General features: G+C 36.4%; 1 protein-coding gene across 1 annotated transcript in view; it reads left to right on the top strand.

The window, feature by feature from the left end:
* The window catches only part of CACNA1D (calcium voltage-gated channel subunit alpha1 D), a 192838-nt gene that overhangs the window by 139037 nt on the left and 28315 nt on the right, over positions 1–25486 (top strand). The window contains exons 30-40 of the mRNA XM_072875921.1: positions 3488–3571; positions 3901–3984; positions 15159–15197; positions 15617–15745; positions 16488–16553; positions 18315–18406; positions 19727–19886; positions 21149–21276; positions 21391–21487; positions 23096–23198; positions 24316–24417. Of these exons, the coding sequence (XP_072732022.1) occupies positions 3488–3571; positions 3901–3984; positions 15159–15197; positions 15617–15745; positions 16488–16553; positions 18315–18406; positions 19727–19886; positions 21149–21276; positions 21391–21487; positions 23096–23198; positions 24316–24417 (1084 nt within the window). The remainder of the gene's footprint in view (positions 1–3487; positions 3572–3900; positions 3985–15158; positions 15198–15616; positions 15746–16487; positions 16554–18314; positions 18407–19726; positions 19887–21148; positions 21277–21390; positions 21488–23095; positions 23199–24315; positions 24418–25486) is intronic.

The following is a 25486-nucleotide window of genomic DNA, read 5'->3' as shown; positions in this document are numbered from 1 at the left end:
CTTTTAGTAATCTAAGTTTTAAACTAGATACATGCTTAAAACAACAATGAATTGCTTTAACTCATATTAACATTTAATAATAGTAGGAACAACCTGAAACCCAACTTAATGTTTTGCTTTAGGGTCCGTGAGGAAAGACTGATTCATTTCCTCTATGTCTGTGTCATTGGTGGGTTTCTTAGTCTAGTCTGGCAGAATGGACAGTTTTATTTATTAATTTTGTGCATTTAAAAAATTATTTCAAAGATGCTCAAATTGTCAAATAAAAACTCCATTACTCACTCTTTAAAAATAAGAATAGATAAAAACATGTTAGTTTTTATCTCATCTGCTTGACAGTGTCCCCTTAATACATTGACAAAAATCCTGTGAAAACTGATCTTTTGGTTTCGCTGGTCATGCAAACTTAAGGCTACTATAAATTACTGATACTCTTACTATGATATTGTGTTGTTTAAAACCAAGGTACTGCAGACTGCCTTCCAGCTGTGAAATATATAAAACATGGATAAGTGATAGATAGTAAAGGTGATGCTGAGTGTCTGGCACACTTCTTGACTGGGAGATTGGAACACACAGTACTTTGCAGAATGAGGCCCTAAACCTTTCAACGGAGTACTAAAAGGACTAAAATATTTATGTGGTAGATCTATAGAAACATATTTTGGTGTTAATTCTCTATGCCTACATATTCCCCAGGATTTGTGATTTTATCCTTCAGCATTTCTCAATGAACACATTTTTCATAATGTAAGTTAAAAGAGTAGGCATTTTTTCTTCACATTGTTCTTCACATTTGCTAAAATCTGTTACTTAGCATGGTTTAGTACAGTACAAAACAAAATACAGCTATGAAATCTAAAATAATACATCAACACATACTGTATGTACAGCTTCATGATAGCTAGCTGTTACTTAAACTTGTATTGATTTTCCATGTCATTTTACATCAGATTTTTGTAAGAAAAAAGGAAAGATGGCTAGTAAGTGAATTGATCTTGGGTCATTGCAGTGGTGAAAACAACTTATTTGCATGATGTTTATTTGCTGTGACTTGTCCATTCCTCCCTTTTCCAAAACCATCTTTATTTTCTCTTAGTTTTTTTGTTTATTTGTATGCTTTTGCTTTACATATTACTTTAAACAATATTTGTCTATACTGATGGAAAAGGTTTCATAAAATAAATAAATGTGTAGAATATTTTAGCTGTATTGAATCAAAACGTGAATTTGTTATTTCAGTGCCTTATATTGTAGCATGTCTAGTAAAGTCACTTTTTCTATAGCTGGAATTAACCTTTATTTGGACAACCTTTTTTGGTTCCTGTTGTAGAGGAAGATGGATAGCACACCTCAGTATCGTGCTGATTATCTGTTTGCTAATAGTCTCTTATTTTATGTATATATATAAATATCGCTATTTTAAAATCAAGAAAGATACTTCTCAATGAGAGAAATAAGGAATACGTGCTCAGGAAGAATATTATGAGAGTAGCTCCCCTTCTTTAGTTGGGAGCTGCTAATCTCTTTAGGATTATAAATTTAAGTATCGTTGAGGTGGTTCAGCATGATGTTTAGTAGAAACTTTGGGAATGGCTTGTTCTTGTGAAGCGGGATGAGTAAGGAAGGAGCGATAGGGAATTGTGCAGGAGCTCTGAGAAATGGATGCGTTTGTTCAGGAGGCCAAATCCATGAACATTGGCTTTTGCCCCAAGACTGGAATTGATGATTAATCCCAAAGAACCAAAGCATGTGGCACAAAGGAAAGTAGTAACAATCATACTCTTATCTATTTTCCTCTTACAGCCCCTTCCTTACATGAGGGAATGATTATAATAATTTGTGTTTTAAAAGAGCTAAAAGAGAGTAGCATTAGAATTTTGTAATAAAGAATTAGAATTTTTATTATCAGGCTTTCCTGACTCTGCTCAGTGCTAGAATATGCTGTAGAGCTGTCTTCTGCTGTAGAAGCTCTCTTGTAGTCTCCAAGAGCAAATTTCCACATTAAATTAGCTTTTTTCAAATAGTAATGTACTTGAGTGTAACCTTTAAACTGTGAAGATACTAGAAATTCTAACAGTTTAAAATCTTAAGAAAAATATTGTCCAATTCTAAAAAATTTTGTAGCTGATTTTGCTTTTCTGTGGTAACAACACATGTAACAACTTAAACTACTCAGCTAAAACATTATCTTATAGTAACAGTGTAATAATAAGTGTAACTAGACATAAGGTTAGATTAGCATGCTTGTAATTTTAAACTTTTTGCTAAATTAATTTTTTAGGTCTTCAATAGTGGCTGACAAGTTACTATTTTAAAATTAATTACCAGGAAAGCAGAATGTATGTGTACAGAATGTACATTTCAGCTTTTGTTGTGTAATGCACATTCCTTAGTCATGGTTGGCTGAGAAATGTAACTGAATGAGAAAAAGGGCAAGTTCAGTAATTTTTGCAATTCTGAATTTTTGTAATAACTAGGCAAAATGCACATATTGCAGAAAACCTACATATCTTGTCTCCGTAGAGTTGCCTTCAACAGAGTAATACATCTTGATTTGTTCCCAGTGACAGATTGATCCTGGAACCTACCTCAAGGTTTCTTCTGAAATATCTTTTTGCTCAAACATGCAGTTTTGATGCCAGTAGACAGCTGATTGTATGATAGCACTTTATAACCATTTGCAGGAGGGTGCCAGTAACATACACATAGGGAATATATTTAAAGCCATAAAATGTCAGAAGTGACTAAGCAATTTATGAAAATGAATTTTCAGACATTGGACCGGCTGCATTAAAAGCATTAAGAAATTGTTCAGGTTGCTATGGTTCCTAGCACTGACTTCACTTGTTACAGAATCAGGCCCTGACTGCAAATGTAGTGTGAGTTCCTATATTAAACCTAGTTCATGAATAAAAGATTAAGTCAGTTCTGTAATATTTATGCACAGTTCCATGTTAATAATTGTGCATGATTAACCAGTGATGAGCTTTTACCCTTTGACTATTTTTACCAGTCACTTAGATAGGACTATCATGAAGTCATTAATGTTAAGGAGGTTTCAATTGGCTTGGTCTTGTAGAAATATTATTAAAGGGATTTTGTCATGCTTATTCGGGTATATACATTAGAATTTTTCAGCCTTGCTGGAAGTCCAAAACCAGTTTTGGATGATGGCTTGCTTGCCAACATTGTGCTTATATGATGGTGTATTACGCATGCATACTGCGTGTGTGTGTGCGCGTGTGTGTGTCTGTCTGTGTGTGTGTCTGTACATGTATATATATAAAATATATATATACACACACATGCACATATATGTTGCTTTTCCTTCAGTAGGCAATATTGTTTGTTTTGTTTTGTTTTCTCATTAGACCACAGGTTTTGTTTAACTAATTTCTGTTTATGCAAAACTAAACAGAAGTATGCAAATATTTGACATTTCATGTGTAATCACAAACGTTTGCACCCTGCCTGCTCTGTTCAGGGCTATTTTAGTGATGCCTGGAATACGTTTGACTCCCTCATCGTTATTGGCAGCATAGTAGACGTCGTTCTCAGTGAAGCTGATGTGAGTATACCCCAGCTTACTTTCCCCAGTCCCTACTTCTCTTTCTCTGTCTCCCCACTATTTCCATCATCTGGACAAGTCACAGATTTTGATCTGATGTTTCTAAAGTTTGAATACAGACCAGTCATAGGTCAATTATGTTGATATGGGAAATAAATAGCCTTTTTTTTCTACCAATTTTTTTTAGCTATGAAAGGGAAAGATTATATTGTATAGTGGTACATCAGAGAAGCCTAGAGTGTTTCTGTGTTATAACACTGTCCTTTTCTTCTCTTTTTCTGTTTGTGTTTTTCTCTTGCTCTCTTTCTGCTGAATGCTTGTCCTAACAGCACTATTTCACTGATGCATGGAACACTTTTGATGCCTTAATTGTTGTTGGTAGCGTCGTTGATATTGCTATAACAGAAGTTAATGTAAGTAGCAACTGTTCATGCACTAAAAAGTAATTGCTGTCATCAAGAAATATAGAAAACTTTATCCCCCAAAATCCTTCTCTAGAAAAGTATGGTTTGTCCTGGAATCGAAGACCAAAACATTGATATAGATGTTTGTACAAGCTGTTATTATAAATCTATATACCTGTATAATTGCACATGCACACAGCATAGTGAGACAATGAGAATTATATTTTTCTATATATGTACAGAAAATATTTAAAACATTTTATGTATAAAAAAGGAATTAAGCCTCTGTTACTATTTTACTTGAAGCCTAGTGATTTTTGTAGGTACCTTGACCAAGATAATTCAAGATTCTGTAAGTTGTTTCAGTGGCTCAGTTTAACAAATAATGTTTTTTTCTGTGGGAGGTTTGGTTTTTAGAGCGATGTTAGCATTCATATCTCATGAGGTAGCAGAAGAAGGGTACATAGAGACAGTAAGGCTTTCCATGCTGTGGAAAATAGAATGTTTGTTTTTTCCTATTCCTTTTGCTTTTCCCATCCTGCAGTAAATGTTTTGAAATTTGAATTACTCTTAAAGTACTTGGGAAACTCCATCTTTTCACCAAAATTTTGACTGATGGCCATTACACATATGGGTGTTGGACAACAGAAAAATCCATTTCCAAGAAAAAAATAGGGAAATACTGGGTTTTGCCTGTTTTCTATCTGACTTGCTGGTTTTAACAAGGAAAACTGTATCACAAAAATGGTAAATGAAGGGTAACAAAATACATACCAGTTCTGTAGTAGATATGCAAGTGCTTCCCATACTTACATGCCTCTTTGTTTAACTAGTCAAAATAAAATTTCAGAGGAAAGTGCCTCTTCCCTCTAGTGCTTCTTGAGACCTCAAAAAGGGAGACTGAAGAAAGTGAGACTTGGATCTGACCCAGCCACTGAAAATGCTCAGGGAGCACACAGACTCAGTAGGTGAGGTTAGCGTATTCTACCTGCTGAAGATCTTACCTGTTTATCATTCTGAGAAATAAGTTATCCAGAAATACCCATGATGCAGGAGATCCCCAACATTCACATATTTTCCTTGTATCAAAGAATAGATTAATCAGAGAAAGCTGTAGATATAAATAGTTGCTTGGTATTATTTGAAGATATTTAGCTTTCATGTTTTTCTACAGCAGTCACAGTTTATGAGCCTGGCTAATAACATTCCTTTTCTCTTAAATTTGTTTTAGTAAGCTACTTGCTAGACATCTTTTTTTGCCCCAGTGGATTTTATTACTTACCCAAATGGTTTCTTTTCAGTAGGGATATTTAATATGCATCACCTTTCAAAATACTTCTAAATTTGAATAAATACTCTTCAGTGGTGAATATTTAAGTTGCAATATCTCTATCATATTTTGGGGAAGCAAATCCATCCTGTGGTTATCATTGCCATTTAACTGAAAGAGTTTTTCAGAGAAAACACAGTTCAAAATTTATTTTCCGAAGTGGTTCGTGTCAGGAACCCAATTCTTAGGATCACATTCCTCCAGTCAATAGCAGAAATGATACCCTTTACTCCATTTAGACAGTACCTTGATTTTGGAACTGTGAATACCGTGATAATAAAGTTGCCCAGGAACATGGAATAGAAATTGTATTTGAAAAAAAATGTGATCTGTTCCAGGCATTCCAGGATGAGGGGAAAAAAAAAAAAAAGCATAATTCTCAAGTAAGATCTGTGTAGAAGACAGGTTTTGGCTTTCAGTGCGTTGTTCAGATCAGCAGACCACCTACTAGGAGCTTGGATTTGTCAGGTTGGTCTTGATTGAGGCCATGGTTTGATGAGGATTCCATTTGGCATCTCCGTGAGCTTAAGCAGCCTTCGTCCACAGCCCTTCTTACCCCCATAGCTATGGGAGCTGTGCTTGCACAAGAGTTTGAGGACTTCACAGTTGGCTGGATGAGGTGCTGAGCACAAAGTATTGACAAAAGTGTGGGCCATGGTAGGGCAGAAATGAGTGGATAAGGCTGCTGCCAAAGGAAGTACTTCTTATACTGTGCCCATACAGGTCTCCCTTCAGAGCATATTAGCGTTGGCACAGACAACATCAATTAGTGGCAGTAGCTGCTGTTGAGAAACAGTGATGTACATAGTTTTTAATCTTCTTTGGTTCTTGTCTATTTGGTAAGCATAGTAATACCTATTATAAATGCATTTCAACCAAATACAGAAAACAAATGTGTTCTTTTATCTTTTTTTTTTTTTTTTAAGATGGCAGAATGTCTTCAAGCATACACAGAGTCTATTAGCCCTGATTAAAGACTTCAAATTTCTTTATAAAGCTGCAACTTCTACACTGTCATCTCAAAGAGTAAATAGAATCAAAATAATTTTAAGGCTGATTCACCTTAAAATTCCTTCCTGATTTTACGTTAAACTATGAGAATCTCATGACTGACTGCGTTACTGGAAAGAACAATGGAGGAGTGATGTGATAATGTGGGAGCAGAAGGACCTTAGCCTGACCCTTAGATTTCGGACTGATTTTGCTCAGTTTTCAGAGGGCAATGGATCTTTCTATCTGTGAAATGCAGGAACCTGAGCTGACAGCGAGGGTCAGTCAGCACAGAACTGCACTGTCCCATTGAGACATTTCTCAAAGTATAATTACAGTTCATGGAGAAGATTTTTAAAAGCTGCCTCTAATTTGTTTGGAGGTGTTTTTTGTTTGTTTTTGGTTTTTTTTCCAGAAAAGTTTTGATGTAGACTTTCAGCTCAAGTATTTATGATTTACCCACTATTACCATTCACAGTAGTACTGGTGTAGATGAACATAGTATCTGAGGAGCGTAAAAAGACCAATCATTTAGAATAGCTTTCTCTAATAACTGCAAAATGTACTTGATTGTGAAGAGATTGAAAAATAGCTCAAATGTACTTCCGTGACCACAGAAGATGTCCCTGTTTAACCCCGTATTTAACACTGTATGGACAGTGTTAATTTGACAGCATTACTTGTAACTGATCACTGCTGAGCTTTCCGCTGTGAACAACACTGTCATTTTAGTAATTCACACAGTTGTCTTGAAAATATTCTGGAGATCGAGTAGTGATCTTCAGGAAAAGTACACACCACAGTCAAGAACTAGCACTGTCATTTCTTAGTTCTTCATGCTATACTCACTAGAGAAAAAAGGCTCATCTTTATCTTCTACTACTGCACAGCAGACTATTTGTGTACTAAGTATTGTCTGTTTCTGGTCTTTTCCACTTTTTTGTGCTTTGTTCGTGCAAGTCATTAATGCATTACAGTTTCAATATATTTCTGGGCTTGATTTCCCATTTTCAACATGAAACAGTGAATACTGCAGAGTGTCCAGGGAAATTTCTTAGATTTTAATGACTTTTTTTGTTTTGATTCTACTGAATTATTCCTACTTCATTAGTTTTGTGTAAATTTCTCTAATCCAAATACAGTATTTTAGAATCTTTTTCTTAATATTTTTTCGGCATTCTGAATTGTGCCATTTCCCCTGTACTTTTTAATCTAACACTGACAGTGATCCTGGGAAATCTACAGCTCTGCTAAGATGCTAACAAGACTTTGTCTTCAATGGGATTTCAAGCACGATTCAAATGGCACCTGTGAAAATGCTCACTATAGAAACTTCTTAAACTCAGGAAGCTCAGCCTTGTTTGAGGGGTGATCTGAAACAGTGTAAATTGCTAGCACTGATGTAAAATCAGATCTTGTTGCAGCTGTAACTACACACGTACAGCCGTCTTAATTGATCAATGTAAAAGAAGACTTGAAAGAATGTGAATGCCTAAAATAACGTACTCAAGATGAACTAAGCTTTCTTATAGGTATGCATATACAATTTCTCATGCTGTGGAAACAACTCAGCATCATTCTGATAGTCTAGCTGTGTACATTTAGACTAATTCCAAAGGCCAGCAAGTTCTTCTAGTATATAACATGTTTGTATCTGACCCATTTTTTTTTCAAAAGAGTGGGTTGGGCTTTCTAGTTGCATATCACCTTGATTTCAGTATTAAATTCTGGAAATTAAATCTAATTTCTTTATTTTGTTTTTCCTTTTCTTCTTTTTTTAACGTTTTATAATAATTTATATGGTGCCCTGAGGCTGATTCTTCTGATCCAGTAACCTCCCATTCACATATAATCCAGGAGATTACTGTGTTTTGAGTATTTTTGGTGCCTGTGGAAATCAGTGTTTAATGCGTTCAGCAGTTCAGCAACAAGACTGCTCAGCATCCTCAAGGACTGGATCAGTGACCAACTCCAGAAATGAACCACCTCAGAGCAACATATATTTTGGCAATACACTATTTTCTATGATTTTTTTTTTTAATTTACTCTGTCATTTAATATCCCTTCCTTTAACCAGTTCTTCTTTTATGAACCTAATTGGTTTTCATGTTCATTTTATTTTTAGAAATTTTTAGAGGCAAGTATATATAAGTAAATATATATGGTATAGCAATAAAAAAAATTTAAAAACACTACTAAAACCTATATAATTCCTTTTGGTTTTTGTAACCTTTTGTTTTCAAAAAGTTTCACATGACACGCAGGATCTTGTGTGGTCATAAAAATGGTTCCTTTTCAATTAAAAAAGCAGAGTAGTGATTGTGAGACACAAGATGTGGTCAGTCCATTCTGGGAGATGGACATATATAGCTTAAGACAATGAGAGATAAATAAATTGAAAATAAATTCTGAATAAATGAGTAAGTTCTTAAATGGAAAAAACAGACAAATTTCAATCTGGCCTGACTATATAGAAATTATCTTATTTGTCAGCTCAGAAACCAGTTGAATGACCAGCACTGGATGACTTAGAGGCATGATCACATTGTTACAGTAGTAGTTACAAAGGTTTTAATTCACATTTTTTATTTAAGTTTCTTTTACCATTCATGTGCTGCCAAAATGTCGAGAAAATAATGGAGAGTTCACTTTCCTCTTCTTTTATGCAAATGTTCAATGCAGTCCCTATGGGACTAATTTTATGCTTGAAGTTAAGTAAAATTCAAGTTCTTTGCTGAAATAGGGCTTAAAGGAACAGCATTGATATCTTCCTCCTGAGCCCCTCAGGAAAACCTATTTTTCTTGAATCACCACTGTAAACACGTGAGGCTTATTCAATGCTTACACTACCGTAACAACTAACAGTAGTTAGTAGCAATGTCATGCATCAAAAAAGTCTCTCACAAAACCAGAATTCGATATTCTGCCATGTGGCAAGAAGGAGCACCATTATTACCATTTCAGCACTATGCAGTGCATAATGTTGACTTGTGAACAGTGGGATGCTCTTTTCGTCTGCTAGACTGTTAGTGGAGTGTGTGCTGGGAGGGCTGATGCTTATTTTTACATAGCTGCCCACTCACCTAGTAGCTGGTGGGACAGCTGATCTCGGTTGTGCAGAGGAGTGGATTAAAAACCTCGTATCTACCTCCTATAAGAGATTCTGGATTCCAATTTTGAACAAAAGCACTGAAGTTCAGTTCGAATTCCACTTTATGCATCAGTATCCTATGTTAGAACTTATGTTTTGTTGCTAGTAATTGATATTTTTGAATACTGTTAATGCATTTTGTAGACTTTTGCAAATGTATCTCTTTAGGCTTAAGGATAGGTCAGAAAATACATTCTCATATGGCTTTGCTTTCGTTAGTATGAAGTCTTATTGCAATATGAAATCTATACTATGTTGCAATATTTAATTTGGAAATAGAAGTAAATTTCTGAGCTGCTTTCATGAAGGTGTTAATACTAATAATTTTGTTACTTTATTGCACAACAATATTTATTAGTTATCATAATACCCTGTGCCATCAACATGTTAGTTATGAACTTAAGAGTTTTAAATACATCTTTTTACAAGGGAAAAAATACTTTTTTTATCTACTCTGGGGTTCTTCACATTGATTCAAAATTTTTGCTAACTTATGTACATGGGCATTTGGTTCATGTTGAACAGGGAGAGCACTGCGTCAATGGTTTAACCCCAGCCGGCAACTAAGCCCCACGCAGCTGCTCGCTTACTCCCCCCCCCCCCCCCCCCCCCCCCAGTGGGATGGGAGAGAGAATCAGAAGGGTAAAAGTGAGAAAACTCCTGGGCTGAGATGAAGACAGTTTATTAGGGAAAGCAAAAGCCACACACGCAAGCAAAGCACAACAGGGAATTCATTCACTCCTTCCCGTGGGCAGGCAGGTGTTCAGCCATCTCCAGGAGAGCAGGGCTCTATCTCGCGTAACAGTGACTTGGGAAGACAAACGCCATCACTCCGAACGTCCCCCCTTCCTTCTTCTTCCCCAGCTTTATATGCTGAGCATGATGTCATACGGTATGGAATGTCCCTTTGGTCACTTGGGGTCAGCTGTCCCAGCCGTGTCCCCTCCCAGCTCCTTGTGCCCCCCCAGCCTCCTCCCTGGTGGGGGGGGGGTGGGGGGTGAGGAGCAGCAAAGGCCTTGACTCTGTGTCAGCACTGCTCAGCAAGAACGAAAACATCCCTGTGTTATCGACACTGTTTCCAGCACAAATCTGAAACATGGCCCCATGCTAGCTACCATGGAGAAAATTAACTCTACCCCAGCCACAACCAGCATACACTGATAAGACTATGAAGAAAATGACTTGCTAGCACATTTTAATTTCAATAATTATTCTCTGAGCAAATTGTATATGTATATACATACATGCATACAGACACACGTAAACTACATATTTCTGAAGATATTTTGGCAACCTGAATGCTTTCCTATATATGTTATTGTCATCATATGTATTTGTCATTCAGGTGTTTCCTTCTGCATTTGTAATCATGATTACATCATCATTATGTGTTCATTTGTTTTGGCATACTCTCATACCCTTTGGCACAATCTGTAAAAAAGAAGCATTTGACCAACACTGTATACTAATATCCACTGATTTTTACCATGTTTATTTTTTCTTAAGCACAGAGCTACGGGTTGCTTCAATGCATGATGCAATCTGTTTCACACTGTTCACAGTTTTGACATTGAAGGTTTTTCAGTTAGGATGTTTATTTGGAATTTTTGTTGCAATATGAAGAATGCAATGAGATACTGTTTAGGAAATGTGCTAAATTTTTCATAAGCAGCAATAAATACTTGACTGAAATTGGTAGCAGGTTGCAAACACTTTAATCAGTGAGGCAGAAATTTACGTTGGTCATTGGTTAATCTTTTTTGAGGGTTGGGATTGTTTGGGGAAGAAAGCTGCTGTGTTGAACTTTGATTAAGAAAAAAAATCATGTTACTGCCTATTTGAAGTATTTAAGAATTGGCTTAAAATTACATAGTTATGAAGTGCTTTGCTGAACTAGGCTCTCAGTGTAGCTGGCACATGGCTGACAGAAAAGGTAGAATAATTAAGCCAGTCTCTGTCCTCATTTACCTCATTTCAGTCCATCTGTTAGCCAAGCAGTGAAAGCAGAAGCTGTTCATTTATTCTAGCTGTGCCCGTTACCAGACTTGTAGCAGTGATCCCAGAAAGCACATCTGTCATCTTAGGAATCATGTAATCCCACAGGGGACAAAAAATCATGATAATGACCAGTCAGTCCCCAAGCGTTTGCAACACGAGTAGTATTGGAATGGTTGGTGGAAGGTGAGGGGAAAGAGGAGGTTGTAAGTAGGTTGCCTGACCACAGGAAATATTTTTATTTGCATTCTTGTCAGCAGTTATCATCCAAAGAGACACTCTCTGCTCAACCTGCCCCCTCCTCAGTCTCAAGTCTATTCTAATACTTTCCCTACATATACATAATGTGCCACCTACTTCCGTGTGTACATGTTAAGTAATATTACTGAAGTTGCAAATAAGACTATGTGTTTGGGTAGTGTATCTTTTTTCCTTATCTGTAGGAAGCAGATGTTCTCTGTTATTGTCAGTCTGTCTGTTATTGTTACTGAAGATTGTGTTACCTTAATCTTAGTTTCCCAGATCTTAGTATTACTTCCTGCTGGATGGCCACACATAAACGTTAACTAACTTCGTCTCTCAGATGAGCATTTCCTTTATAAATGCGTATGAATAATGTTTTATTTGTGGTATATCACTATATTAGCTTCATTATATTTATTATTTATAATATAAACCAAGCTGCTGTATTATCAGAGGGAAATGCCAGAGAGGGTAAAAAATTAGATACACTCACTTTAAAATGTCAGTACCCAAAACACTTGGCCAATGATGGGCAGAAGTTGAATATTTTCAGCTCCAGTAGAAAAAAATCATTTGGTATCAGGAGTTCATTTTCATTGTTTGTTTCTAGCATCAATCTCCACCCTGGTATTTTTGTACAATTTACTTTTTGTGAACAGGGTATTTTCCTTTTTCATTCCTGGCGTGCTCTTTCCAGTGTCCATAATTGATAATCTCTTGCATATGACATCCTAACACTTCCCAACAGCAGCAGATCAGCCATCACAAACAGGCAGTTAGAGACTGCTTCGTACAAAGAAGCTGCAAAAGAGTGATTTATGAGAGGAGTGTGCGTTACACAGTCCTGTGCATACGCAAATACATTCAGTGCCCTTCAGACAAAAAAAAAAGTTGAGGGATTTTGCACTCATCATTCCTGAGCACCTGCAGTAGAACTGTTCACATAGTTCTGGTAATCTGATCTCTGGCAACATTTTCAAAAGTGAGAATTAAGTAATTATTAAGATAGTCATATGTAGAAAAAGGGGTTTTAACTGACTTTTCCTTTTGTGAGGGTTTTTTCATAACCAAATCATAATGCATACTCATTATTTTTTCTTTTGGAAAGCAATTAAATAAAAATCTGTAGGACTAAAGTATCCTTGTTCTGTTCTTATCTATCCTATTACATATTGCTATCCTAATACTGTTCCTAGCTTATCTGGAGCCCAATCCTTCTATAAAAGCTAGTGGGGAAAAACTCCCAAATGCAAACCCCAGCATTTTACTTCATTTTTTTTAGTGTCAATTTGTGATGATACTGTAATTTAATCTCTTCTGTATCTGTCAAATATTTCATTTAATTTTTGATGATACAAAATTTTGAATGCTAATTAAGTAATTTGCTCACTGATTAAGACAGTATCAAGCTCAGCATGAGTCAGTCACCAGAGATTAATACGAAATTTCACGCTTCATCTGCAATTTCTTTAAGAGTTTCAGATAAAAAGGTATTTTTTTCTGTACCAAAAAGTCAATAGCAATGTAGGTCTGTGTACACTATTACAGGTTTGTGATTAATGCAGCTAGACAGCTTTGCAAGATTGTCTCCATGTTTTGTGATATTTTGGCATTTATGATATTTGTGATTATTAATTTCTCCTTAATCTATATTTTGATGTTTTTATTTCAAACTTGAAATATGCAGGGAATTTCTAATGCAGCAACAGTCTTGCATTGGCAGCATATTTTTTTGTGTATTTTATTAAGTGCTTACGAAGCTTAGATGTTACAGCTGATTTTAGAAATACTCTGCTTACTGAAGTCTAGTGAGGAGATCTGGGTTTTGGTTAATATAAATGCATCAATTTAGTAATAATCCCTTAAACAGTTTTAAAACTTTTTGTTTCAGAAAATACTGATATCCTGGAGGGCAGTAATGTATACATATGTAGATTGCACGTAGTTGGTTCATTGGCTGGTAGTTGGTTATTTTTACCGCATTTTCCCCTTGCAATACCTTTATATTATATATGTTTTGCAAAAAAGTAATAGACAAAACAATTAGTATTTTAATAAATACAGCTAATGATCTAACTTTAGCAAAGTACTACCTATTCTTGTTTTTTTACCATAGTATGTTTGTATAATATACTGCCAGTTTTTTCAGCAGAATCAGCTCCTCTCTTTTGCCTTCCCTCTCCCTAGTTTTATCTTAGGTAACAACAATACTTGAGATTTTACTCAGTGAAGCATGGCATTGGGAGTGTGTGTCTGATGCACCTACAATGTGTTGGAAGCAGCACTGAGGAGGCATCAAGGTTATTGCCGCTATATGTGACAATAATTGTTGAAAGGTGCCCCTTTAAAGGGAGGATATTTTAGGCAAAAGAGTAAGACCCATCACTTGGATCTAACGTCCAGAATCCCACTTCTTCTAGTGCTATAAAGTTTTGAGAGGCGCTTCCATTCAGTTTTGGAAGAAGCTGCTGTGAATCTGTCAGTGCACAGGCAAGCGTAGACAGTTGGTACTTTAAGCTTTGCTAGCTGTTTTGCTAAGTGTCTGACCATTTAGGATATCAAGACAGTTTCTCCAAAGACAGAGACATTATAAAGAGAGAAGTGAGTTTCTTCTTCACAGGACATAGAATTTGACTCTGTGAACAACAAGTTGGTGTGTGCCTCTCTCCTCCCTGTAGCTCCTGAGGGTTATACAGATCTGTTCCAAAAGGGTCAATCAAATCCCGAAGCCCTTTCTCCATGCCTGATCCTCTTACATCAGCTCAGGTATATGAGTACTGTGTAGACAGTGAGAGAGTACAAGTATTGCCTTCTCATTTGCACCTCTATGGGAAGGCTAGCCTTCGTGTCATTGTGCTAAAAATGTTTGTCTGTCACTTTGGCAGAGTGAAAATCTGTCCTTGTTAAGCACTGCAAAACCCAATGTTCATCACTGAGTGAGTTAACTCAAGTGAATTAGTTTGCTTTAAGGGAGCTCCTGATGTGATATAAAACACAATTACTTGAATAGGGTTAGATTCCAGTGATGGAGTAATTAATCTTCAAAAAGAGCACAGCAAAAAAGGGACCTTGAAAGGCTCGTTTGACCCCAAAGCTTTGTTCTTGAGTTTTACTTAGGCTTACTGCTATAATTTCATACAACCTGTGGAAGTCAATGGCTGATTTTGTTTGGCTTACATAGGAGCAGATCTTTTATTTTGTATTTACTTTCCATTGAGTCTTTTCAACACGTTTTATACTAGCAGATTTTAGTATGAGTCAGCCAACAATGTTTTAGTATGAGTCAGCCAACATGAAATGCTAAAGGGAAGGTTTTAATAAGGATATTAATGTTTTGTTCAGGAAGTATATTGAGTTGAAAGATGTTCATTTACATTTAGAAATGAAAAATGTCCTTCCTTCTGTTTATGGTTAAGCTGATTTTTTTTAATCTTTTATTTGATTTTAATATTTAATGTTCTTAATTTCTTAAAGCCAAAGCCAACTGAAACAGTCACAACTGATGAGTCTGGGGTAAGATTAGTAAACTGACCCCAGTGGTTTTACCTCTACTTGAGTTTATTCTTTTTACCATGTCTATTTTCCACCAATTTTTTTCTGTATTTTTCATAACTGTCTTACTACAAAGGTGTTATGCAGTGGTTTGCATTCATTGTCAGTGTACTATTGAAGTCTACTACAAACAAGCCTAATATGATCCTTATTAACAAACTAGAAAACTTGGAAATGCATGTGATGTGTGAAGCATTTCTACAGGTCCTGTGTTTTTAGCATGTAATTTTTCCTTTCATATCATGCTTATCAAGGTGAAAAGGCCCTCAAGATACATTTCCAAATCTTACCTCTTCCACCTTTGCATTTGATGTTGTTTTTCTGGAAGTGTTGCATGTTTGAGTTTGTATTTAGTTTGACTTCTCCATGATGCTCTTCAGAACTCTGAAGACAGCGCTAGAATCTCCATCACTTTTTTCCGTCTCTTCCGGGTGATGAGGTTGGTGAAGCTGCTTAGCAGAGGAGAAGGCATCAGAACTTTACTGTGGACATTTATTAAGTCATTTCAGGTTAGCAAAATTTATTTAAATTTGCTTTATAATTACAACCATTTATACACCAAACGTTATGAAGCACTACCCTGTAGAGTGCAAAAAACATTTCTTTTGAAATTCATGCTTTGAAATTCATGCTATAAATATATTTGCATACTAATGCCAAAATAAACTTTATCAGTTACTTCAGTGAGTCCGAGGGTCATTTTTTGTCGTTTAGTATTAGCTGTTACCGTGAGATTTCTACTGTGCTTCATAAAAAAATATTTGGTATATGTAAAAGGGATAGGATAGGTTTGACACACACAGGTCTCATACTTCCACACATTTTATTAGATGACTACAAAAGAGGAATTTAATCTATTTTTTTATATAAAACTGATTTTATAAGTGTAACAAATAGCTATTTGAATCCTTGCTCCTGAAAACTCTGATGAATGTGAAGTTAATGGAACTGTAAACTGTATAGAAGGAAGTATCTTTGTGTTGTCAGAATCAGTAATGAAAATAAAATTAAAAACTGCTGAAGATGATTCCTCCCCCCAGATTGCTGGTAGAAATAATTTAAAATATAATGGAGCTTGTGTTCATTGTATGCAGCAGATTATTAAGAGTGACAGGTAATAACTTTTTAAGCACTTGCATAGGAAGAAAAAACTTGGAAAGCCTCTGTTGTACAGAGAACTTATTTTTGTAAATGGAAATTGCCATTATGGTGTGAAATTATTAAAAGACGATGCACCTGTCCCATTTCTAGGCTCTGCCTTATGTTGCCCTTCTGATAGCCATGCTGTTCTTCATCTATGCTGTCATTGGAATGCAGGTAATTATAGAATTTTTTTAGCATTAAACAAAAGTACAGTGTTGGCTACTCTGAGACTTGTTTACTAAGGTGCTTATTGAAACATTCCTTTGATAGTGGTCCTATATATAAGGCAGAACTTTCCGAGTAATGTAAAAATCTTTTTTTGGCTATGATTTTGGTAGTCAGAAAATCTAAAAAGATGAAAGAGAAGAGCTTGGTGTAAGCTTATAGTATCTTGGTTTGCTGAAAGGAGCCGCTCCTCTTCCATGTACTGTGAAGTTTATTCCTATGCATGAATGTATGAAAGAATGCATGGGGGTTTTCTTACTATAGACTTGTTTTGGGAATCAGGCATTAAAACGCCAGCTTTTTTTTTTTCTTTTTTTAAAGTCTTTCCCATCTGAAAAGAATAGAACGGGAAAAGAATCTAGGTAAAGATGTAGGCACAGCTGAGCCCGTGGTTAATCAAGAGTAGGATATATGTACAACATGTACAAGCACAGAAAGGATTTTGGTAACTTAAAAAGTAAAAACGTGCTGCTGGGAGGAAGGTGCCACTCCTCACACCAGCAGCAGTCCTGTGAGAGCAGAACAGGTTCTCCAGTCTTAGTAACTGCAGAGCTAGATAGGAGAAACCTGTCAGGAAAGTGTTCCTAAAATTCATACTAATGGGCCATTTCTAGTGTGAGGATGGGATAGTTGTTTGAGAGGGGACTGCACAGACTGCAGGAAAGCAGCAGATAATGGCACTGAGCATGGAGCTGTGATCTGGAGTGTGGTTTGAGTTGCATGGTAGTCTCTGTGCCACACATGAGATCTAGTGCTTGCCTAAAGAGGTGCCTGAGGAGCATGGCTGGGTGACCGTTAACACTGTGGCAGAAGTTCCTGTTACGTATCCTGAATTTGGGCTGCAGTTCTCTCTCTCTCTCTCCTCCCCCCCCCCCTTCTTTTTTTTCCCCTGTCATAAGGCCATAGGATAGCTCTGCATTCCGTAAAACTTTACAGATGTTTTCTTTTGTTTTCAAAGTTGTAAGGTTCTTCAAATCAACACAAAGGGAGGTCCTAATTACATGGGATCAATAGAAGAAATATGCTATGGAGACTGGTTTTGCTTCTGGATACTTTCTTTTCATCATTTATCCAAAAGCAACTTAATATCCTTACAGTCCAGCAGCACGTATACAGAGCAGAATGGTGTTAATCTCTCTAAATTAAGCATCAAAACAGCCTTCGCTGTATTGTAAGAGGGTATAAATGTATTATACTGGGGAAAAAGAATGGTCTTGTGGCCAAGGAATTGCAATTTAATTTTGAGGAACAGAACTCATTTCCATCTCTGGCTGAGATAGGATGCTTGGACTCTCTGTGCGTTGGTTTCCGTCTTTGCATCTCTCTTTCTCTATTTAGATTCGAGGTTTTCAGGACAGCAATTATTTCTTCCTACTAGTATGTACAATATTTAGCGCAGTAGGGCTTTAATATCAATAAAGGACTCTAGATGCTAGTTTAAAACAAATAATATTTTCTCACCTGAAATACAGGAATATGTATTAGTATTGTAATGGTTTATTGATGCTAAATTAAATGATTAAGAATTATCTTGGACATGTGATAAATTTACTGCATTTACATCATTATCAGGAAAAACTAAAGAGAGTAAAGAAAGTGTATTTGTGAAAGTGTTTTTCATACTTACTGAAGCAAGTTTAGACTGTAAGGCCTACAGCTTCTGACAGTACAGGTCACTAGGTTAAAAGTCAAAATCCTGTTTTATTATAGGTATTTGGAAAAGTGGCCATGAGGGACAACAATCAAATAAACAGAAACAACAATTTTCAGACTTTCCCCCAAGCTGTGCTGCTTCTCTTCAGGTCAGTAAACCTTAACTCTTACTTAATGCATCCCATTTTATTGTTCTATGAAAAATGTCTGTAGCTTTTGTACCATGGATTTGTTCAAAATGTGTTTGCAAGTGAGAAGCAATTTAGCATAACAAGCACCTACTCTCTATGGCTGTATGCTGAGTGTCCATTGTCACAGCAGGGTTCTAATCAAGTGATACAGACCTAAACTCATGACAGCTACTGTGAAACGTCTCATTTATGGAGTAATTGTCTTCAGGTAGAGCCCAAACATCTGTATCACTCTCTAGGTGTTGGGAAAGGTGAAAAAGACTGTGCCCTTACTGTATTCTTTAGAAGCAGAGCTAGCATGACAGTTTGAAAAAATGAAAGGTTGTTACAAACATAAAGAAATAAACTTTACATTTGCTGTAGAGATGACAAGAAATAGAGGGTGTAACGTGCAGAAGGGAAATATCAGATAAGCAGTAGGCAAAACTTTCTGATGGCAAAGGTAGCTAAATCTTGATGTACAGGGATTATGGAATCTCCATCACTAGAGAGCTTAAGAGGGTTAACATTTGCCAGGAGGGCTTCAAAATGTCCTGGAGCAAGGAGAGGGAATGACATGGAACAGGGATGCCTCAAACGTGACAACTTTGAGAGCTCTCTTGCTTGCAATTCTGTAACTCCGGTTGGCTCCTGTGCATTGTTACTAACTTGGTTGGCAAAACTGGCAGGTCATTCCTTATCGGACACCAAGGGCATCACCCAGTGAGATCTAAGTCACTTTATTCACGTAAAGACTTTTGCCTTTGAAACTAGGTAATGAACATAGTCAGAAATGTCATAAGTATGTAGCTGTTTTTTAAGTATTTGAAATCATGGGTCTGTACACAGGCATTACCCAACTATGCAAAAAATGCGATAGCAGAAGTTAAGAGACAAGCATTTCTTCAACCATGCTGAGGAAAAGGCAATTCATCTTTTACAAATAGATACTTTCAGCTTTTGTGACAGGTTTTCGTACAACACCGCTTTCGTACACAGCAGCTCTACTGCAATAAGTATTTAACTTGTAAATCACAGTTTGGGGTTCAGATTTTTACATGGAAACCTTTGTGGTGCATTAGTCTACCTTATAAAACATGTCTGCAATGTCAGATCCATGCTTGTCATTTCTGAAACTCTGTATTTTTTTCAATTAGTTCCTGCTCTGACAAGTTCACGATCTGTCTGCACATTTGTGCTTGTAGAGCTCCAAGCATTTTGTCAGAACTTAACAAACTAATACATCTTTAATCCATTTCGATCAAATAATGCTTAATTTATCTTTGTGACCTTATAAAGGTGCGCAACTGGAGAGGCCTGGCAGGAAATCATGCTGGCATGTTTGCCTGGAAAACGCTGTGATCCAGAATCCGATTATAATCCAGGGGAAGAATACACATGTGGAAGCAATTTTGCCATAATTTATTTTATCAGTTTTTACATGCTTTGTGCATTTTTGGTGAGTCTAGCTTGTGCTTTTTAACAGAAATGAGCTTTGGCATTTTGACTTTCTTCCAAACTAAAAGAGTAGTGGGTTCAGAGAATGATTGAAAATCCCATATCTAAAATATTTTTGCAAGGTTATATTTTTCCATACACAATCCTAAATCCTGTATCTTATACTGATTTTTATGGTGAGGGTGGTGAAACACTGGAACAGGTTGCCCAGAGAGGCTGTAGATTCCCCATCCCTGGAAACATCCAAGGTTGGGTTGGACGGGGCTCTGAGCAACCTGATCTAGTTGAAGATGTCCCTGCTCATTGCCAAGGGGTTGGACTAGATGACCTTGAAAGGTCCCTTCCAACCCAAACCATTCTGTGATTATATGATTCTAAATTCCCATGTGCAAGATGTTCTTCTGACTACGTATATGCAGGAGTGGTTGGTTGCAAGTTTGAAAGCTAAGTTAAAAATCTTTTCATCAGCTATTATTTCATGCATTTCTCAATAGTATCATTAAATATGCATTAATAATAAAGCTGCAATTCCTTTGACTTACTAGTAATGCTATTTGTATTATTTAACCTTAGCAGAATTTGGATTCATGTCTCTACAAGTGTGCTCAAACTGTGGCACATGAGATGTGGACAATAACGTTTCGCCCTAATCCATGGCAAAATGGATTACTTGCTCTAAGATAATCTTTGAAATATGTTTTTCCTCATTGCAGGTGTCTAGTCTAAGCTGGTTGATTTGTTCTATTCACAGTACTGTTCTCCTTGCAAAAGGAGAGTGGTCGAACAGAATTCTGTGAACTAATGTAAACACACACGTTCTGCTGTTCTGTATTATCTTCTGAGTTAGCAAAACATATGCATAAGTCTTATGGTCATGACATTGAATCCTATTAATACAAAAGCTGTTTCCTGAGATCTACACTGTGTCAAATATATGTATTGGATCCATTCTTTAATTTGATGTAGTGGGATCTGGCAAATCAAGGAAGAGAAACAAAACCATGTTACAGCCTATGTCAAAGACCGAGAACTCTAGGATAGAATCACGCTCTTGTCATATCATTACTTGATAAGAGTTCCAGTTAGTCGTTTAAATGGTTAGCAAGTATTTTCTGTGATATTTGATGATATTTGCCAAAAATAATCATTTATGAGGTCAGTTTGTTTGAATTCTTAACCTGCTACCTTATAAAATTATTTTATTTATTGATTTTTTTAAATTTCAAAATAATTAAGGCAGATTGTTCTTAATTACTTTTTTAGATTATAAACTTATTTGTGGCTGTCATTATGGATAATTTTGATTATCTGACACGTGACTGGTCTATTCTGGGTCCCCATCATTTGGATGAGTTCAAAAGGATATGGTCAGAATATGACCCTGAAGCAAAGTAAGTTAGATCATTTATCTGATAAGATTTATCTGGTAAAAACAATAAAAGGAGAGCGTAGTATATTCTTTGGGAATGGATGTATGTTTGGTAACTGATGCATGTTGGTTCTAGGGGAAGGATAAAGCATCTTGACGTGGTTACATTACTGAGACGCATTCAGCCACCACTTGGTTTTGGCAAATTATGCCCTCACCGAGTGGCCTGCAAGGTACGTTTTACCCTATTTTCTTTCTCGGTTTCTCTCACAGTTCATTCCTTCATTCAGTTCTGCCCAATATGTGTCACGTACGCACAGTAATCCTGTCTGTTCACAAGGTCTCCTTCACTCTCAAGTTTTCCTGGTTTTTTGCAGGCTTAACTTAAACCAGCAAAATTAGTGTCATTTCTTTCAGTGTGCTCATTTGAGTAGTTCCCACCAATGTAAAATTCTTCACAGAGCATCAAAATGAAAGGGTTTAGTCTGTAAATCTATCATTAGTCTATTTTTGTCATGTATATGAACTACCTCATCCCAGCATTTCTGGTGACCCAGTGTCACATATAACACTACTTGAACCCAGTGACATTTCTGATTTCTCTTCAGTCCCGGGGAGAAGAGGATGGTAGTTTACTTTGATTGACAATTAAGTTTTGATACAGTACTTTTACAGTCGCATTCATGAGAAGTTTGCTGCACATGAAACATAGAAATGAGATTGAAGGGTGGGGACTGCAAGATGATAAACCGAGCTGAAGTGAATAACGGTGTGCAATACAATATGTAGCAGTGAGTAAGAAGACTGAAAATTAAAGGGAATTTAAAATTATGTAGAATTTGTCCGGCACGATGTGTAATTTAGATGAGGATTAATTGCATTTTAATATAAAAGTTGAAAAGCAACACAAAGGAGATGAATAGTTATTACGTTATTTGAGGACTTCAGAACTATAGATATTGTGGTTTTAGAAATTTCAGTAGGAATAAGATCAAGCCTTTTAATTAAAGGATTGTTACAACAGCGCTGTCATTTGGATTTCTTTTATATCTATTTTATAACTAGGTAAGTTGATGTATAAAAGACTGGGTTCAAATGGAATGCCACAAGGCATACTTAAAGCAAACCTATATCTATACGTTAAGATAAATTATCCAATTGAGTAATGGTTTTAATCTAGAATAGAAGAAAATCCAAGTCAGACATTAGGAAAAGATTTTGATAGATTTAAATAGTGTTCTTCTGACAGACAGGGTCACAGCGATACTGCTTTAAAAGATGAACACTAATGCAGAGAGAGAGTAATCCGAAGAGGAAAGCCCCTTTCACACTAATTCAGTGTAGATAGCATAAGAGATGCACGGCATCACTGAAGAGTCACCTGAGAAATTAATCAGCTTATACAAGACAGACCTGGTGCTGTGGTTCTTCATGGAGCGTGAGGCTGGAGGAAGCCATGGGAAACCTGGAACATGACTGCAGCTGGAGTGCATGCTCTTAAATAACTGCATTTGTCCTTAATACTTGCATAGTGTGACTTATAGCCAAGGACTGGGCTTCAGTGTTTGCAAATTAACTCAATAAATAGCTCATGAAAACTACTGGGCAGTTTTAGCTTTTGTATAAGCATGCATGTGATTAATATCAGAAAGAAGTGATATTGGGTGGTTATTAAACGCAGCTGGGATGGAAGACAACTTTTTTTGAAGACTTATATAACTTTTGTGCCTCTCGGTGCATATTATTCTTTGAATACATCAGCTTTTCAGAAATGAACATTACAGGAGGGTTTTTTTCAAAGAAAGCCGCATCAAAATTTGTTTTCCTTTTCTCATTTACAGAGGTTAGTAGCCATGAATATGCCACTAAACAGTGACGGAACTGTCATGTTCAATGCTACTCTGTTTGCTTTGGTTAGGACTGCTCTAAAGATAAAAACAGAAGGTAAGGTTCTTAGCTATAAAGCCTTTACTGCACTTGTCAGAAGGTACAATGAAGAAAAGTTACAATTTACTTTATTAATTTTGTTGGATATGAGTAAGGCTGCCTTACTCTCACTGGATTTGGTTTGCTTCTGGATCATGGGTTGTATTCACTGTTGCTAGGAATGATTTGCTAGAAAATGAAAGGAAATGGACAGTGAGGCCAGAGCCCAAGAAATCTCAGAAATTATTATAAGCTTTTATCTGGTCAGATAAAAACATGTAGCAGTGGCATAACAGGAGTTCTACTGCAAGGAATGAATGAGTTCCTCTTTCTGCCCAACCAAGATGCTCCTTCCTCAGTACTCTTTAACTTGGTGCCTTGGATCCCACATTGGTGCAACTGCAACTTTTGCACACTTGAAAGCAACATCCCCAGTTTGATTGAGGCCAGTTCTGACTGGGTTGAATGTATTTCTGTCATTTGTATCAAAGAGAGAAAAGTTTTAAAAAATAGTGGTATGTTTCAAAGAATTTTCTTTCTATTTTCATGCATTTTTTCATTATTTTACCACCTTTTACTACTTTCTGTTCTGTGTCTTCTGCTCAACTCAGCAGAATTTGAGTTCCACTGCCAATAACAAACTGATTAGATTAAGCCCTCTCAGGCATCACTGTGGTTTAGGTGAGCACTGCAAGAGATGAAAAACTGCTCAGTAGTCAGTTGCCTGAATTTTCAAGCCTGTACAACTGAGTAATTACTATGATTAAACAAATAAAGGCTCAGCTTTGGATCAAGAAAGAAGTGACTTGTAAAGAGCAAGTCATCACTTTCTGCACAATTTAAGCAGAAGGTGTTAAGCAGTGACAGAGTAGAGCCAAGATCTGTAAATTATGGTTGACCTCTGCAGTGCTCCAGAGACTGATTTGAAAGCCCCAGGAGCTCACTGTCTTACACCCTTTCTTCTCTTTAGTTGTTGAAGTGTTGTTATCTGCTACTTCTTGTAGCTTAGGCTTGCTGCAAAGCATCCTTATCACAGTCTTTATTTGTATACAGCTAATTAATATCCAAAGGATCATTCATTGCAGCCAGTTGAAACATAATTGCCATCCTCCATTTTTCTATTTCATTGCCACAGGTAACCTAGAGCAAGCAAATGAAGAACTTAGAGCAGTTATAAAGAAAATATGGAAGAAAACGAGCATGAAATTACTTGACCAAGTTGTCCCTCCAGCTGGCGGTCAGTCTGACAAACTTTGCAATATGCTATTCTCTGTGCATTTTGGTCTGTCTGGACCAAAGAGATAAGATTACTAAGTTTTGCAATTATAATGTTATTAAAGGACGACAAGCAATAATGAAATAAATATAGAGAAAATTATATCCTGTAACACTAGATAATACATATAGGACTGATAAATACAACTGCCTTAGAAAGAGAGGAAAATCTTATGCTTATTTTCGTGCTTGAAAAAAATACCCTTATTAGACCTAAATCTAGTCTTGATTTCAAGTCATTCAGCAAAAGAAACTAAACTTAGTTTGATTTCAAAGCATTGAGCAAAATAACACGTTTTGTGCTAATTAAGCTTGACAATGTACACTACATTATAGCTTATACCCTTGTATATGTTGAATACTTCTGGGAGAAAACTGAAAAATTGTAATTGCCAGCTTAAAAATAATTTTGTTGCTAAACTGATAAAGCAAGAGGCTAAAGTATCTCAGTTACACTAGTTTAAACCAGAGCAGTTCCATAGTCAACAGATAATGGAAATGGTTCAGATTTATGCCAGTATGACTGAGATATGAATATGGCCCATGTAAAGAGATACCCACATTCTAAAGACACCAATACGTTTCCGAGAACTACAAGGCATGTATATTAGGTGTTCGTACATGCTCTAAAATGACAAGTCAAATATTAGTTATATTTCTCTCTTTAAATATATATATTCTAATATATATATTTAGCCTTCTTCAATATATACATTTTTATTAATATGCTGTAGTGTAGGTTTAGGTGACTGTTTTTTACTTGCTTTTTCAAGTTTTAAAGGTGCAGGATCTGTTGCACTGTCACCCACACCCAGGATATATTTATCTAGACATCCAATACACATCCATTGTAATTGTCTGGTCTTTCTTGTAGTTTATTGTACTTTTATAGTGTTACAGCAGCTTTCAAGACTGATCAGACTCAGGTTTGGAAGCAGACTCAAGATCCCAGGCCCGATGGTGGTGGAGGCTGATCCCTTTCTGAAGGTGACACTCTCAGTCTCTAGGGGAGGAAGAGCATGCTGGCTGCA

This window comes from Ciconia boyciana, chromosome 11, assembly GCF_034638445.1.
Source record: "Ciconia boyciana chromosome 11, ASM3463844v1, whole genome shotgun sequence".
In the NCBI taxonomy this organism is placed as follows: Eukaryota; Metazoa; Chordata; class Aves; order Ciconiiformes; family Ciconiidae; genus Ciconia; species Ciconia boyciana.
Note: the sequence above shows the minus strand (reverse complement) of the source record. Positions and strands in the feature narration are given on the sequence as shown.